Source organism: Pseudopipra pipra, chromosome 7, assembly GCF_036250125.1.
Source record: "Pseudopipra pipra isolate bDixPip1 chromosome 7, bDixPip1.hap1, whole genome shotgun sequence".
In the NCBI taxonomy this organism is placed as follows: Eukaryota; Metazoa; Chordata; class Aves; order Passeriformes; family Pipridae; genus Pseudopipra; species Pseudopipra pipra.
In genome coordinates this window covers 30,420,711-30,436,579 of record NC_087555.1, presented here as the reverse complement: position 1 = coordinate 30,436,579, position 15,869 = coordinate 30,420,711, and the positions used below count along the sequence as shown (strand labels likewise).

The following is a 15,869-nucleotide window of genomic DNA, read 5'->3' as shown; positions in this document are numbered from 1 at the left end:
TTTCCTTTATCTTATCAAAGATTCCTTTTAATGTCTGCTTTGTGCATGGCTTGTTCACACTGGTGTTTTTTCCCCATTTGCAGAGGGTTTTATCTGCAGTACAAAACTAATTGTCCTTAGAGGTAGAGAGAGCAGGATCTGTCAATGACTTCAGCTTTCACAGTTCACTTTCAGAAACTAATTAGGATGAAATATCTTCATTTCAGGCAAGAATAGAGCTAAAGAACAATCTAGTTACTATTCCTTGTGTTGAATCACTGTCCTGTTTTTGTGCTGTGCAACCTCTGGGAAATACCTCTGTGTTAGGAGACTCCTGGCTTAGTGAAGTTATTTCCTTTTAGTTAAAGATTTATCTTCCAAGTGATTCCTTTTCATCTGACTCTCAGAATTTTCTTAAGAATATTTTTTACATGAATTTAATATGTAATTTGGATCATTATAATGTGGTTTTAAGTCACTGCCAACATTCTAATTTCTTTGCTTAGTCCATTCCAACTAAAATGGCAAAAAGAAAAAAGGGTAAAATGCACTAGCCTGAAGAATTTCATTCAAAGTTAAGGAGTATTTATAGTATATGTTGATATAGCCCTGCTCTGTGGTGAAGTTTCCTTAGGAAACAAGAGTAAGGTGTAGCTCTACATGTAAATGCAGACACAAGCATATTTACCCAACTAGTAGGAGCCAAGCCTCTTCCATTGTCCCCTACAGAGTGGTTTGGAAATCTGAGAGACATAAAAATAGCTGTTTGAAATTAAAGAGAAAAGAAAAATCAATGTAATAGTTCTACAACCAGAGACATTTGCTTGATTTGAAGTTAATGATATCTGTGTGTTTGTACATATGTGCACTGCCTTTCAGATGTGAACACGGTCTTGGAAAAGCGGCATTTGCTGGAACAGACACTGATTTCTGTGCATCCCTATTACCACTCTCTGGGAACAGCTCTCTACGGAGGAGAAAGACCAACTATCAAGATGCCAGACCCCGTTGGGGTGCCACTAGACCCGTATGTCTGGCAGTTTTTACAAAGGCATAATAAACTGATCCAAGGCATAAACCAGGAAATGGCAGTTTGCCATTGTGAGCTCAAATGGCCTCAGGCAGACCATGCAAACCCCAACGTCACGTTGTGCCCTTCGTCATCTCTCTCCAAGCAGAACAAGGCAATGATTAAGTTGATCAAGACGTGGAAGCAAGATGCTTCTGAGGAGTTCTCACGTATCATGGCACGTTACACAGCTATAAAATGTAAAGTCAAGTCAGCAGATTGGGGAGATGTGAAAACCAGGTTGTTGGAAGATGTTTCTTTGATCATAACTGATGTTTCTGAGGACATGGTGGCGATTGCAGGCAGCAGAGCAGCAGTGGAGAGCGCAGAGAAAGAAGTGAGGGAATGCATGGAAAAGGCCATGAAGCAAAGTGAAAGGGAAAAACAAAGCATAGAAATTTCTGTGCCAGTGGTCCCAGGGAAGTATGCTGTGCTACACAATGCTGGGTTAGAAGAGAATATTCACAAGGAATATCCATGCCTCAGGATCTTTTATGATGACAAAAAAAAGGCTGTTCAGTTGTGTGGATTACCTGCGGAAGTATATAAAATCAAAGCTGACTTACTGGAAAAGGTGTTGAGTATGCCTTGTACATCAGTGTCCATTGATCCCCGTGTTTTCCACTATCTACAGGGTTTGGATAATAAAAAAATGTCAGATACGTTATTCCTTCAGAAAAAAATCTATACTTTTTATGAACTTGAGGAGGATACTGTGTTGCTGTATGGAGATACTCCCAAAGACCTTTTAGAAGCAGAAAAGCAAATAAAAACCAGCTTAGAATCCAAGTGCATCAATGTGGAGGACAGTGAGGTCATGAAAAAAGAGCAGTGGAAGAAACTTCTTGTCTCCTTGCATAAGACATACAATTCTTCCCAGGAAACTGTAATCATTGAGCAGTCTGTTGGAAAAGAAAATAAAGTGATTATTGCTGGCTTTTCTAAGGCTGTGACAGAGGTTTATCAGAAGCTTAATGATTTTATAGATAAAAACACGCTTGTGGAAAAAATAATCCCAGCAAATTCAGTGGTGGTAGAGTTCATAGAGAAGGAGAAATCTGGTGCTTATTGTGAATTGAGGAAGAAAGGGGTGACAGTACGTTTTGACATCAAGACACCATGTATTTCCCTGAGGGGACCAAGAGCAGAAGTGCCAGAAGCAGTCAACATGTTTGAAAAACTTGTCTCATCCCTTTACTCAAAAAATGTGCCAATTGATAAGCCAGGAGCCAAAGAGTTCTTCATTGAGAGGCAAGATTCCTGTGTTTTTGAGGCAAAGCAGAAATTTAGCTGTTTCATTAGAATCAAGGAAGAAGAAGAAAAACAACAACAACAATGGAAGGGTGAGAAAGTGAAAAGAAAGCTCTACTACGAAACAAGACTGCCACATGGAATTGTAGTAGCAGTGTATAAAGGTGACTTGAGTGATTATCCTGTTGATATTGTGGTGAATGCATCTAATGAAGACCTACAGCTCCTTGGTGGCATTTCTGGGGCACTGTTAAGAGCTGCTGGTCCAGCACTGCAAGAAGAGTGCAATGAGCGGGTGAGGATGATCGGGCGTTTCCAGCCCGGGAGCGCAGTTCTCACGGGCGCTGGGAAACTCCCCTGCAAGAACGTCATTCATGCTGTTGGGCCCAGGTGGAGGAAGGAGGAGCCAGAAAAGTGTATATGGTTGTTAAAAAAGGCAGTGAAGAAAAGTCTAGAACTAGCTGAAACATACAATTGTTCTTCCATAGCTCTGCCTGCTATAAGCGGAGGGATTTTTGGTTTTCCACTGCAGACATGTGCAGATTCAATTGCATCTGCCATCAAGGAGATGCTGGAAGGATCCATGGGGGACAGCAGCTTGAAGGAGGTCCATCTTGTAGATAATGCTGAAGAAACCGTTCAGGTCCTGAGTGAGACAGTAAAAGAAGTGTTTTCAGGTAAATCATCCTCCCCAACACCACGCGTGGAAAGCTGTAAGATGAGAAAAAGGCAGAAGGAGAAGACAAAAGAAGGTGTGAAGATGGTTACTACAAAGGAAGGACTTTGTGTCCACGTAGAGGAGAAAAACACTCAGGAAGCCACGGTAGGTCATCGATTTTCTGCTTGCTCTCTAACTTTATGGTAAAATCTTCTTTAGTGTAAGTAAAAAAGGAAGAACAGTAGGTCATACTGTTTTACAAGGCACTTGCTACATAAGGAATCAAGAGTGTGCTAGCTGAACAGGGATGCAAGCTTGCAAAACTGAGTGCTGGTTGGGATCTGTCCCTCTGCAGCTGTTTCTAGAGGGCAGCTTTGAATCTCAGGATGTTTTATTCTCAGCTTGGTTCTGTTTTCCTTTTTTCCAGATCTAAGGCCAACATGTAAAATAGTTTGCTTGTAGAAGGTAGAAATACCTCGTACAATTATTTGTATGATCTGCAGCTATCTTGGTTGGATATTATGGTAAATCAGTAGCTGCCCAGGCTGCTGCTTTGGGAAGGCTAACAAGGAGGTTGGAGCTTTTTTTTTTAGTTCCCTATTCTTTGGATGGGTGAAAGTGACAGCCTATGGATAATTTACTGAGTTCTAGAAAAGAGACTCCGTAAAAGAGTCCATGTTCAGATTGTTTTACCAAAGTCTAGACCAGATTTCTCCCATTTTATTTTTTTATTCATTTTGTTAGCAAAGGGTTTAACTGTGACTCATATAGACCATTAAGACTCAATTTACACCTCTGATGTAGGTTTCCCCTTATGTTTTCTTTTCTTCAGTGATGTAGAGTGCATCTGGATAAATCTTTTTCAGCAACTGCTGGTTTTCATACTTTGGAGTTTAAAATATCCCTAAATTATTATTATTATAATTATCCTCCTATTTCAGTGGCCATGTTGGTGCATGTAAAAGCTGATTCCAAGAAAGCAATACTAGCCATGAAAAAAACTTCCGTATGACACACATGTCAAATTGCTTGGTAGTTAAAACATCTCCAGTGGAAAAAAGCAAAGTAATCACCAAACTTCAGGACTTCACCTGTTTTATTTCATGACAGCAGAACTACCTCCCTTTGCCTGATTTTGGTTCATGAGGTGCTGCTTTTCTGATAAGGTGTAGACAATCCCACATCAGTGAAATGGAGGAAAGGGACATTAAACTTTCGACATTAGGTGTACCTTATATAATACCTATGTTTTGCATCCTGTGATGATGCTGGACAAGAAGGAGCAATGCTGCAGTGGTTCTTCACAAGGAAATGTAGGAAAGTCTGGATCTGGGGAGAGGAGTGAGACAAATGGCAGAGGATGGGTTTATTTCACCTGCCCAAGCATTGGCATCTGCTCAGGATAAGGTGATTCACAGCTTCACCACCGCTGAGGCCTTGAGAGCTATGGATGGATGGGTGGATGAGTGGGTGGATGGATGACCTGCTCACACATAGTACCTGTGGTGTTGGTATTCACAGTGGGTCTAATGCTGCCTACCACAGATTTCCTACAAATCTGGGAAGACTCAGTGTCCAGAAGCTGTGCTGAAAACCAGGTTATTGCTCCAGGGGAATCTGGTTTCTTATGCCATGTGTGGCTTTGGTAGTGCTGTTTGTCTTGATGCATATTTTGGCTCCAAGTCCGGCTACAGATATTTTTGCTGTAATCTTGTTGCAGACGGATGTTGTTGTCAACAGTGTTGGCTCAGATCTGGAGTTTGGCGTGGGGCCTCTTTGCAAAGCCTTGCTGGAAAGAGCTGGACCAGCACTCCAAGTAGAGTTTGACAAAGAAAAACAAAGTCAGGCTTCTGGTCCAGGGAGTGTGGTCTGCACCAGTGGATATGCTCTGGCCTGCAAGTCTGTGTTTCATGCCATACTACCCGGGTGGAATGGAGCAGAGACAGAGAAGGTACCTTTCAAATATTAAATTAAAATAAATAAATTTGGAAACAGATGTCTTTGTGATCTGTCTTGAAGTTTCAGGTTTTAGCTTACTTAATTTAGATGGCTTGACTCCATTTGCTTCTGTTGGAGTGACCTTAAAGGTGCTTTGACGCACTGAGAGCTTCTTTTCCTACTGGTTACTCTCTTTGGAACCGATAATAAATAATGCCTTAGCAAAAAAGTATCTTTGCTGTGTTTTTCAGGTCCTAGAAGATGTAATGAATTTGTGCTTGAAGAAAGCTGAAGAACTTGGACTGAAATCGATCTCTTTCCCAGCTATTGGGACTGGAGGATTTGGATTTCCTAAAAGCATTGTTTCTAAGTTAATGTTTGATGTGGTGTTTGAGTTCAGTAGTAGCCACACTCCGAAGAATCTCCAGGAAGTTCATTTTCTCTTGCATCCAAAAGACATTGATAACATTCAGGTAGTTTTTCTCAGGACAAAGCTGTCTATGTTACCTGCTGTTCTGGTTGTGCCTTACTAATATATTTTAGTTATATTGCTTTCTTGAGGGAATAATTTAGCTCTCTCTTACTGCTGTGGGCCACTGACAGTGGGATGTCTCTCCAGTGTCTCTGAAATATAAACTCTCAGCAAGCACAAGCTGCAGACAAAATTGGCCTCACTGCTGGCTGCAAATGCCTGTAGATGCTCCCTCGTCTTTTGACAGAGGAGATCTGGCAATTCAGAGACATTATTTCTTATCATACTGTCTACACTGGGTCTTCAGCTGTTCTTAATGACATCAAAATACAACTGTAAATTCCATTAGGGGGCTCAGCAAGAGCTACGTGGCTGTTATTCTTAATTATAGAAACATTCCATGGATAAACTGTGAAATACTGTCTTTGGTACCTTTTTTCTCTCCTTAGGCTTTTACCACTGAACTAGAACATAGGGTAGCTACAAGTTGCAATGCTGCAGCACCACAGCCAAGTAAGTTGTGTAGGGGCAGGAGGTGGGGCAGGGGGGAGAATGTAAATACTGTGGAGTGGTTTTATATGTATCAGGAAACGAAATAAATCATCAGGGCACAGGGCATTTTTCTTCCTCCTAATGGACTTTCCTTCTTAAATGCCATTTGTAAAATCTGTAGGAATTCTTTTGTCCAGGGCATGCTCAACTCTTGGTGAGGCCAATCTCATCATATGGAAGAGAGTGTCCCAATAGGAAACCCAAGTGGAAGAACTTTGCCAAACAAGCCATGAGTGATATGTATTTCTGTACCTTTAATCTCCTCTATAGAGATATATATACACAGAATGGATGTGACCCAATAGCAAAAGCATCTGAGTGAACTGCTCCAAGGGCAGAGGCTTATTCATAAGGATATACAGCTCACTCTTCTCAGTTGCTGGGTACCAGGGAGATGAATTAAGAGTGTGCAGATAAAATATGACTTAGCGAAGTTTAGGCTAGAAGGAAGGAACAGTTTTGTAGCTGTGAAGGTAAAGATGAAATCACTTGCAAAACTGATGTGATGGGATCTCCATTATTGGCAGTGCTAAAGCTGGATACTCCATTTCTTGTAGGGGTTAATTCAGGAAACTGCGTTACAGAGCTGCTCAGATCAGACAAACCCTGAGGCCATTTTCTGAATTCGTGTTGCAAGAATTTACAGGAATAGAAAATGGTTTCACTTTGGCAGCCTTTGAGCAGGAAGAATACTGTGGCTTCCAGCCTTCAGAATTGGAGTAAAGAGAAAAGCAGAGACATCGGACATCCATCAGACTGATCTAGAGCATATTCCTTAAAAGGATAAACAGAAGTTTCCATCAGTGGAAGAGAGTAATATCCCAAACTAGAGGAGAAGTGACTGAAGATATTTTCTTTCCCTTGCAGGTTTCATTAAGCCTGTTTCTACTGAAGTATTGGGAGTTCATGAAATGAGGATTGGTTCCATCACGCTCCAAGCAATTAGTGGAGATATTACCAAGGAAGATACAGAGGTTATTGTAAACATATCAAATCAGTCATTTGATGCCAAAACAGGTATTGTATTGAAGATGTAGTCATTTAGGGATAAATTTGGGCTAGTTTTTAGAAGGGGGTAGGGGAAAGAATTGTCCATAAGGGAAACTTTAATGAAATATTTTTCAGATGAGAGAGAGGGATTTGTGATTAATCCCGAAATAGATCTTCAATCGCTTTTTTACATGTCCTAAATATTCAATTTAGTTTCCAAACAGAAGGCATCTGACCAGATTTTTTTTGCTTGAAACCAAAAATGTTTAAATAAAATGTTTAAATAAAAGGGAATGTTTAAATTTAAATGTTTAAATAAAAGGGAATGTTTAGATCAAGTAGAATTCTGAAAAACTGCTCTTGTCCTAAAACGTTTCACTATGAGCCAAAGTCCTGGTTAAGTAAATTGACCTGTAAGAAGCAGAGGGTTCTGACATTGTGAATTAGACACATGAGAGATACCAAATGATAACATTCAAAGCCATGGGAGAGTTTGGTGAAGGCCATATGGGTTTGGGTGGTGAAACAATGAAATAGGAGTTGTTCTTAATGATTTGTAATCAGCAGTGAAGGCAGCCACTGCAGTGTGCCATGGAGGGGATTTAGGGGAACAGTCAAGGTTTTGTACTTTGTGGGATTTTGCCATACAAAAATTTAGGGCATTTGTAGAGTACAGAAGTTGGGCAGAGTATTGACTTGACTTAACAAATGTGTATGCTTTTGTTGTGTGATTTAAGGGGTCTCCAAAGCCATTATGGATGCTGCTGGTTCCCAGGTGGTAGACGAATGTGCTCAGTACGGTATGTTGATGCAACAACTTAAACATCAGTGTGTTATGCACACTATTGTCATCCTGGATACAAAACACGGCCCTGTACCAGCTACTAAGAAGAAAATGAACTCTATCCCAGCTGAAACCAGGACAACTTTGTCATAATTCCTCTGTTCTCTGCATTCTGGCAGATCAGTAGAGCTGTAAAATTCCAGCTCCCTGGGTTGGCCTCCATGAGCACAGAAAGGCACATTCTAGTTGCATAAAAAAATAAGTGGCATAAGAAAGGATTTCTCATATAAATGAATTTGGCATGCTTTTAAATACAAGTGAGCTGCATTTAAAGTCATCCTAAATTCTTACATTGTACTTAATAGGAAACTACTTTGTAGCAGAGATCTCAGGAAACTGAAAAACACATATTTACTTGAACTGATTCCTCAAAGAATCTCTGCAGAGTATTTACAGAGAAAACCAGAGAATTAATTAAACCCAGGATAATATAGTTCACCGTAGATCTCTTTCCACTTCTTCGTGTTCTCTTCTAGGATCAGGAGAACCAGCTGTCTCTCCAGAAGAGATAGCCCCTTTGAAAATGTCTCCTTCTTTATCTTCTTCTCTCTTCCAGCTGGGCAGCATCAAAGTGGCTTTATCACTACACAAGGTGGAAATCTGTTGTGCAGTAAAATCATTCACTTGCTTTCCAGTAACCACGTGAAGAGTCAGGTCTCCAAAGTGCTTCACGAGTGTGAGCAAAGGATGTACAAATCTGTTGCCTTCCCAGCTATTGGAACAGGTTTGTGTTTTCTTGGGGAAGCAATGAGGGCTGTGATGGGGATAGTTCAGAAACTGGGACAAACTTAATGTGGGTAAGTACATTCTTGTACATTTCTTGTACAGTAGACTTGTACAAGAAACTGTTCCCTGCTACGTGCCTTTTCTTTTTGTTTAGGTCAAGCAGGACAGAGTCCAGCAAAGGTGGCTGATGAAATGTTGGATGCCATAGTGGAATTTGCAAGCAAAAAATCAGTACAGCATTTAGAGACAATTAAAATCGTCATCTTCCAGACAAATATGCTGAAGGACTTCTATGAAAGCATGAAGAAAAGAGAAGATTTGGAGTCATCCACGGCGGATTCGTGGTTTTCTATGCTTAAATGTAAGTAGGTGGGTTTTCTGTGTGCATGGGCAAATTGAAGTTCTTCTGTTTACAACTAATTAGTGACATATATTTATTTACAGCCTTGCTTTGGGGCAAAAAACAGTCTACTGAGAAGAAAAAGCCCGTGATTTTGGAGAAGAAAGTCAATTTAGTCACGTTTCAGATTTGTGGAGAAAGCCAAGAAAATGTGGATGCAGCTGAGTCCTGGATAAAGGATTTAATTTTAAAGGAACAGAGTGAAACTACTTTTACAAATGAGCTAATTGAAAGTTTTGGTGAGAGGGAAATTGCTGCTTTAGTAGATCTCCAGAGAAGAAAGCATGTCACCATTCAGCTTGACAGTAAACTTTCTCCCCCAGTAATTACTATTTCTGGTATTAGCAGAGATGTCTGGTTTGTTTTGGTAGAAATTCAGAAAATGGTCCAAAAAATGAAGGACGTTGAAGAAGAACAATCCAAGGCAGAACTTCTTTCTAACCTGGTAGAATGGAGGTATCTAGGAAGCAACGATACCTTTGTTGCTTTTGATAAACGGACAAATATGCAGCTGGAGGATGCCAAACTAGCTAAAAAACCATATCTCAATGTCAAAATTAACAAGAAGAACTACAAGGTGGATCTGAATACTCTACAGGCTCATGATGACCAAGGGAAAACTATAAACATTCAGCGTGTGTCAAAGAATGAAGGTGAATTACACTTTTGCTAAATAACAAAAAACTTTAATAGTGATTAATGAATGATGCTTCTGATAAATGCCATCTCAGGTATCCTAGAAAAAGTAAGATATTCCATAGTTGGCTTTTTTTTTGGACATGCCATAGCCAGCAGTTTTGATTTTTATAGCTAGTGGCAGGTGTGACTGAAACCAGAGCATCAATGTTAAAACCAAATACTATCCATACATACGTGACTAGTGAGCACAGATTTCATGCTGAAGTCTGACAAAGGAAGCGGTGTATGAAGTGGGGTTTTCCAGTTTGTTTTAGTTAGATATTGCTATGGGGATAATTGGACTAGAGAAAATGTAGAATTTTAACTTTATGTTCATTACAGAGCCAGTGATGTTTGGAAGAGAGAGAGTACTTGTAGAATAAAGTATTGTGAACGGTACTGTCCTCTTAGCCCCCTCTATGCAGTTGGTTTTAAGATGTGCCTGTGAAGCTGAGCTAGTTGTCTGTCATAATAATGTAATCTCTGTTTTACATATTTGCAATCAACAGAGCTCCCTAAGGAGTGGGAAGACTTGCAAAATGAACGGGTCAAACTGGTGAATCTCAAGCCATCACATCCGGATTATAGAACAGTTGAGAAGATGTTTAGGACAACCTGTGCCAACTTTACCATAGAGAAGGTGAAATCCTCTGGGGGGGGAAAAAGTCCATGCTTGGGCTAGAAACATTAATATACTTTCTAAATATTTGTTTGCAAGGTGTCTACAACCCAATAAACCTTTCATATGTCAGTCTCCCTGGCACTCTACAGGGTGGATAAAAAGCAAAGCAAATTTCATAAGAATTGTTCTGCCATTTTTGCCTTCTAATAGTGCAAAAACAGTGACCATCAGTCTTTAGGCTGACTCTGTGTTAAACTAATGTGGTACCCACTAGTTAATGTGGTGTTTCCCATTATGAAACTCTATATTGAAATGGAAGCATGAGCAAGCGTGTTCAGAACACAAGGAAAAATATAAAGTCCTTGCAGATTGACCATAAAGCTATTTTACAACTTCTTCTCTGTCATTCCCAGAGCCTTTCACTAAGCTGTTGGTTTTAACCAAAGTGTCAAGATTTGATTCTGCTTATTAAGAAATCTGAAACAGAATGCACAGGGACTTAATTGCCAGGGAGAAGATGGAATCATTCTGAATCAGAAGAAGAGATAAATAGGAGAAAATACAGTCAAAATAAGAGTGAGACTAATGTGTTTGAAAATTTTCTTCCATCAGGAGCTTCAATAAGTATGGTCAGAAAAACACAATTAGAACAAAATATCAGTGTATTATAGAAAAAAAAATCATGTAATTACATGATGTCTTTTTCCAATAAAAATGGAAAGATGTTACAGCAATGCCTTTCAGATTATATTTTGATGCAGAGACACTGCTTCTCCTTGAGTATGTTCACATTGTTGGCATAGGGAGCCAGCAACATCTATCCTCCCACCAATTTATTTTTATATAGGAGTTTCTTATGTGTTGCTAAGTTACGCATTTAAGGAAGCAAGTTTGACTTTCAGGCTTAGGTCTAGAAGAGAAACAAATTCAGTGTAATGCTATCACTACAGCCTATTCTTTAGTGAGGAAATCATCAGTAAAGATGATTGAGATGTACAGAAGGCATCTTACAACATTGCCTCTAGCAGTAGTACAGCAGCCTGTTTCTAGAAATGACAATGCATAGCACAATGATTGCTGTGTACCTGGTATACTGGAGAGGCAAGACAAACGTATGCTCAAAATTACTAAGCTCGAAAATCTGTTGTAATGTGCTTTGGTTTCTGATTTTTCAGGAGGTAACATATTCAGTTCCCCTACCAAACCACATACTAACAGGGCATAGTGAAAATTACTGTCATTCTTTCACTTTGATTTCATTTTACTGCTTTCCTGCCATGATAAATATTCCTTCCTACCAGGATAAATATAGTTAATTTTGTAATTTTGCAGATTGAAAGAGTACAAAATCCCTTCCTCTGGCAGACATACCAAATAAAAAAAAAATCTATCTGTAAAAAGAACAAAAGGGAAAATAATGAGAAGTTGCTATTTCATGGGACAGCTGCATCCTCACTGAGCACGATCAACCACTGTGGATTTAATCGCGGATTTGCTGGAAAGAATGGTGAGTCATTATTCAAATCAGTCCATTTCCTAGACATGTATGGGTGTTATGGACTGTCAACATTATAGTGCTGTCAGCACAACATGAAGACTGAATGAAATTGGAGAACAAAATAATAAATAACTCCAGAGAATAATCTGTATGATAGAGAAATTATTTAATAGACAATTATTAAATATTTAAAATAAAGACGCTCTGCCTTAGTTCAAAGATTGTTTTGTCCAGTTGCTCTAGTACACTCATGTTTATTATTTACTAGCATTCAAAGATAAAGGACAGGATCCAAAGAAGTGGAACTTAGACTGAATTGAGGTGCTAGTTGCTCTTAGAGGCCTCATCACCTTACTTCAAAAGTCCTTAATTTCTATTCTTAATGTCTTCTCCCTTAAGACTTCTTTGTACATGCCTAGGGCTGACTTGATCTTGAGTGAGCTGGGCAGCTTAACTCAGATCTAGTTGACACTTTGGTGTGGTCTGGATCCAAAAGTAGACGTTTCTCTGCCCAGATCCTCTGGAGGTCCTTACACTGAGATTTTCTTGAATAAATGAAGCCCAGCATACACAAAATATATCAGGTTGTGCACAGGTAGGAATGGCAGCCACAATTTCTTTTTAAAACATGACCAGTGGAGATGTAATTTCACTTTCCTGTCAGGAGGTTGGATTTACTCAGAAAGTAAGAGCGCTAGATCCCCATGTCCTCTCTCTGTTTGTCAGTATTGACATCCACTTTTTCATCTCAGACATGATTTACGATGGAAAGGCAGCTTCCCTTCTGTCAGGCTGGGTAGCCAAGCAAAAGTATCCAAACATCAGAGCAGCCAGACAGGAAGGACCTGTCTGTCTTGAACAGCTTTCTACCAGTGTCAGAAAAAAGAAGTTTGTCTCAGACAACGACATGTGATTCCTCTAACTTGCTGGGAAGTGTGACTAGAAAACTGTAATGGCAATTATATAGTAATTTTAAGTAGAAAAGTCTCTGAAGAATTGAAATTTGATTGATTGCAGGCTAAACAAGGCTAAATAGATAGAGAAGCCCTTTTCCCCATAGGAAGGGGGGTAGTCAAAACCTGGGCACTGATACTTACCTGATATCTATGTGAGTTCATATTTGATCCTGATACAAAGGATTATTATGGATTTTTCTGTTTAAAACTCTCACTAAATTTATAACATCTGCAGAGTTAAAACAAAAAGGGGGGAGCTTTAGAGATTCCTTTGAGAATAAGAACACTAACTCTATTTGAAAATGTTGTCTTTCCAAACAGCTGCAGCCATTGGAAATGGAACCTACTTTGCTGCTCATGCAAGTTATTCTGCTCAGAATCAGTATTCTGTTCCGGATGTGAATGGCAAAAAACACATGTACTTGGCTCGGGTCCTCACTGGGGAGTACTGTGCTGGGAAGGCTGGACTAATCACTCCACCACCAAAGAACCCAGCAGATCCTACTGACCTGTATGACAGCGTAGTTGATAATGAGTCTAATCCAACAATTTTTGTCATTTTTAATGACATTCAGGCATATCCGGAATACCTTATTACTTTCAAATAATAGAACAACCTTAATAGTCTGGAAAATTGTAGTGCCTTTTTACATGTGTGAATTAACAGGGCAATTCTTTATTCTTGTTTATGTTTAGGTTTCTTTAGGTAGTTATTGATCTATCCATGTGTTTCAATGTCTTCAATGAGGACTAACATAAGCAAGTATTTTTGGACTTGCTATTTCAATATTCACATTTCAATATTCACATTTCAAATTCAGTTATGCAGAGATGTAGGCAAGAGCTGTGAGAACAGCTCGAATCTTTTCCTGTGCATGGCAGAGGAGAGTGGTAGGAGAGGGAGCTGCTCTGCCTTACCTATGGCCAGAAATAAGTGGCATAAGGTAGGTCAGTGTACCTACCATGTTCCAGTATTCACCATGTACAAAAGGCATCTTACAACATTGCCTCTAGCAGTGGTACAACAGCCTGTTTCTAGAAATGACAATGCACAGCACCAAGTGCTTGGCTCCCTGTGAAGATTTGTTCAAAATGCTCCATGCTGAGAGATTCTTAAAGGTCTTTTCTGACCTAAACAGTGCTATGATTCTATGATTTTAATAACCTCACTCACCAGCAGAGTTTTCAGTCATTCTCAGGAATCCACTCACCCTTGTTGGTGCTGAAAGTCTGGAAGAAAAAAAATTTCCAATATTTAACATTCACTTTGCACTCATTGTTTCACCCCCCCCTTACCCTGTTATGGCATACTTTCTTATTCCCTAGGTATAGATTACTGGGCGTTGATATTCATACCATATTCAACAGGTAGTCATACCTGTTTCTTAGGGGAGTTCTCCATGGTACCCTGGATTACCTACATCAAGCTCACATACAAAATCACTGCTTCTGCAATTTTCAAGACCATAAACAGGGACTTTTAATTTTGTCTTATCAGTGCAGAAACATTAACCCTTCTATAGATCTATTCCCTAATTTGCAGTGTCAATTACAGGGGCATAATTCATCATGCTTAAACAACTTGAAATTTTTTAAAGTTCTCCTAAACAAGTAACTAATGACATTTGTACATCTTTGCATGCTGTGCAGTTAATCAGGTGATACTCTTACAACTGCCAATCAGAAGCTGTATGCACAGTTTTAATAAAAGTAATTTTAAACAGCTACGTTGTACTGTTGAGTTGTTTACACAAAGGAACACACCTCAATTAGACTGTTGCTTTACATTTGAGTATATGCTATAAAGGTTTAGAAGACAAAATTGTTTTACTGTATTGTCCATGTGACAGGTTTGTGCATGCAAACTCCAGGTGAAATTACTCTGCCTTAGTCTAAGAAAGACCTGCGCTGCAAATAGCTGTCAGGATGTCTTAAAACCCCACTGTGATGTTCTCATTGCCTGGAAAGGGGAAAAGGGCTTACAGTATCTGTAGGTGGCAATGTAAAAAATTTCTGCTCTTCACAGCAGATGCCCATGCAGCACTTCAGATGAATGTCCTGCATAAATTCCCATTTAAAGCTAAACGAAGTTTAACCCACTCCTGGTTTAAAAGATTTTGCTCCCTGTGAAAAGGTGAGGATGCTTTTCTTCCTTCTCTGCTTTTTCTGGTGCTTTTCTGTCCTGTGGAAACACTGCAGCAGCCAGAGCAACTCAGTTTAGCTGAAAGCACCAGCCATCCACTGGCTTCTCCTGCTGCTGTCACCGAGCTGTGGAGTGAGCCACCACTTTCTATCTGTGTGGCCCTCATTATACCTGAAGACCTTGGAAAGCAGCAGGAGCTGCAAGATGGAGCACTACAAAAACACAGATGAATTTTATCCCTGGTGCTGGTGGTAGAAGCTTCTTTAGTCATTTTCATATTAGAAACTAATGAATACTGTGTTGTACAATGTTTGTGGACTGAGAAGCTGGAAAAAGACTACTGTGTATGAAAAATGAAATCCCGGCAGAGAAGGATCTGGCGGTGCTGTTTGACAGATGGTTGGATATGAGCCAGTGTGTGCCCAGGTGGCCAAGAATGCCAGGAATAGTGTGGCCAGCAGGACCAGGGCAGTGACTGTCCCCCTGTGCTCAGCACTGGTGAGGCACCTCTAATCCTCTGTTCAGTTTTGGGCTCATCAGGACAATAAAGACATTGAGGTGCTGGGGCATGTTCGGAGAAGGGCAATGGAGCAGGGGAAGGGTCTGGAGCACAAGTCTTGTGAGGAGCAGCTGAGGGAGCTGGAGGGGCTCAGCCTGGACGAAAGGAGGCTCAGGGGTGACCTTATCAGTCTACAAATACCAGACAGGAGGTTGTCGCCAGGTGGGGTCGGTCTCTTCTCCCAGGTTACAAGAGCCAGGACAAGCGGAAATAGCCTAATTGGTTTAAACCTCAAACGGTTTAGATTGGATATTAGGAAAAATTACTTCACAGAAAGGGTGGTCGAGCATTGGAACGGCCTGCCCGGGGAAGCGGTGGAATCACAGTCCCTGGAAGCGCTAAAATCACGTGTAGATGTGGCGCTCGGGGACATGCTTTAGTGGTGAGCACAGCAGCGCTGACTTAGCTGCTGGACTCGGTGATGTTGGAAGCCCATCCCAAACCCAGAGCTCCCGAGACCCCGGATCCCCCTCACCGCCTGCCCCGCCCCTCGAGGCGCCGCGCCCAATCAGCAGCGCCCGCCGCCGCCGCCCC

General features: G+C 40.5%; 1 protein-coding gene and 1 long non-coding RNA gene across 2 annotated transcripts in view; one reads left to right on the top strand and one right to left on the bottom strand.

The window, feature by feature from the left end:
• PARP14 (poly(ADP-ribose) polymerase family member 14) overlaps nt 1-13,241 on the top strand; it is a 37,346-nt gene extending 24,105 nt beyond the window's left edge. Inside the window, exons 26-37 of the mRNA XM_064662059.1 lie at nt 859-3,122; nt 4,678-4,908; nt 5,147-5,368; nt 5,817-5,880; nt 6,787-6,936; nt 7,647-7,709; nt 8,310-8,477; nt 8,634-8,840; nt 8,924-9,532; nt 10,067-10,197; nt 11,512-11,686; nt 12,955-13,241. Coding sequence (XP_064518129.1) covers nt 859-3,122; nt 4,678-4,908; nt 5,147-5,368; nt 5,817-5,880; nt 6,787-6,936; nt 7,647-7,709; nt 8,310-8,477; nt 8,634-8,840; nt 8,924-9,532; nt 10,067-10,197; nt 11,512-11,686; nt 12,955-13,241 — 4,571 coding nt within the window. The remainder of the gene's footprint in view (nt 1-858; nt 3,123-4,677; nt 4,909-5,146; nt 5,369-5,816; nt 5,881-6,786; nt 6,937-7,646; nt 7,710-8,309; nt 8,478-8,633; nt 8,841-8,923; nt 9,533-10,066; nt 10,198-11,511; nt 11,687-12,954) is intronic.
• Nucleotides 13,242-13,428: 187 nt separating this feature from the next.
• LOC135417390 (uncharacterized) lies at nt 13,429-15,802 on the bottom strand. The gene is made up of 2 exons (XR_010432015.1): nt 15,602-15,802; nt 13,429-13,863 (listed from the first exon to the last, which is right to left on the bottom strand). It is a non-coding gene; the product is annotated as an uncharacterized LOC135417390 (long non-coding RNA).
• Nucleotides 15,803-15,869: the final 67 nt, after the last annotated feature.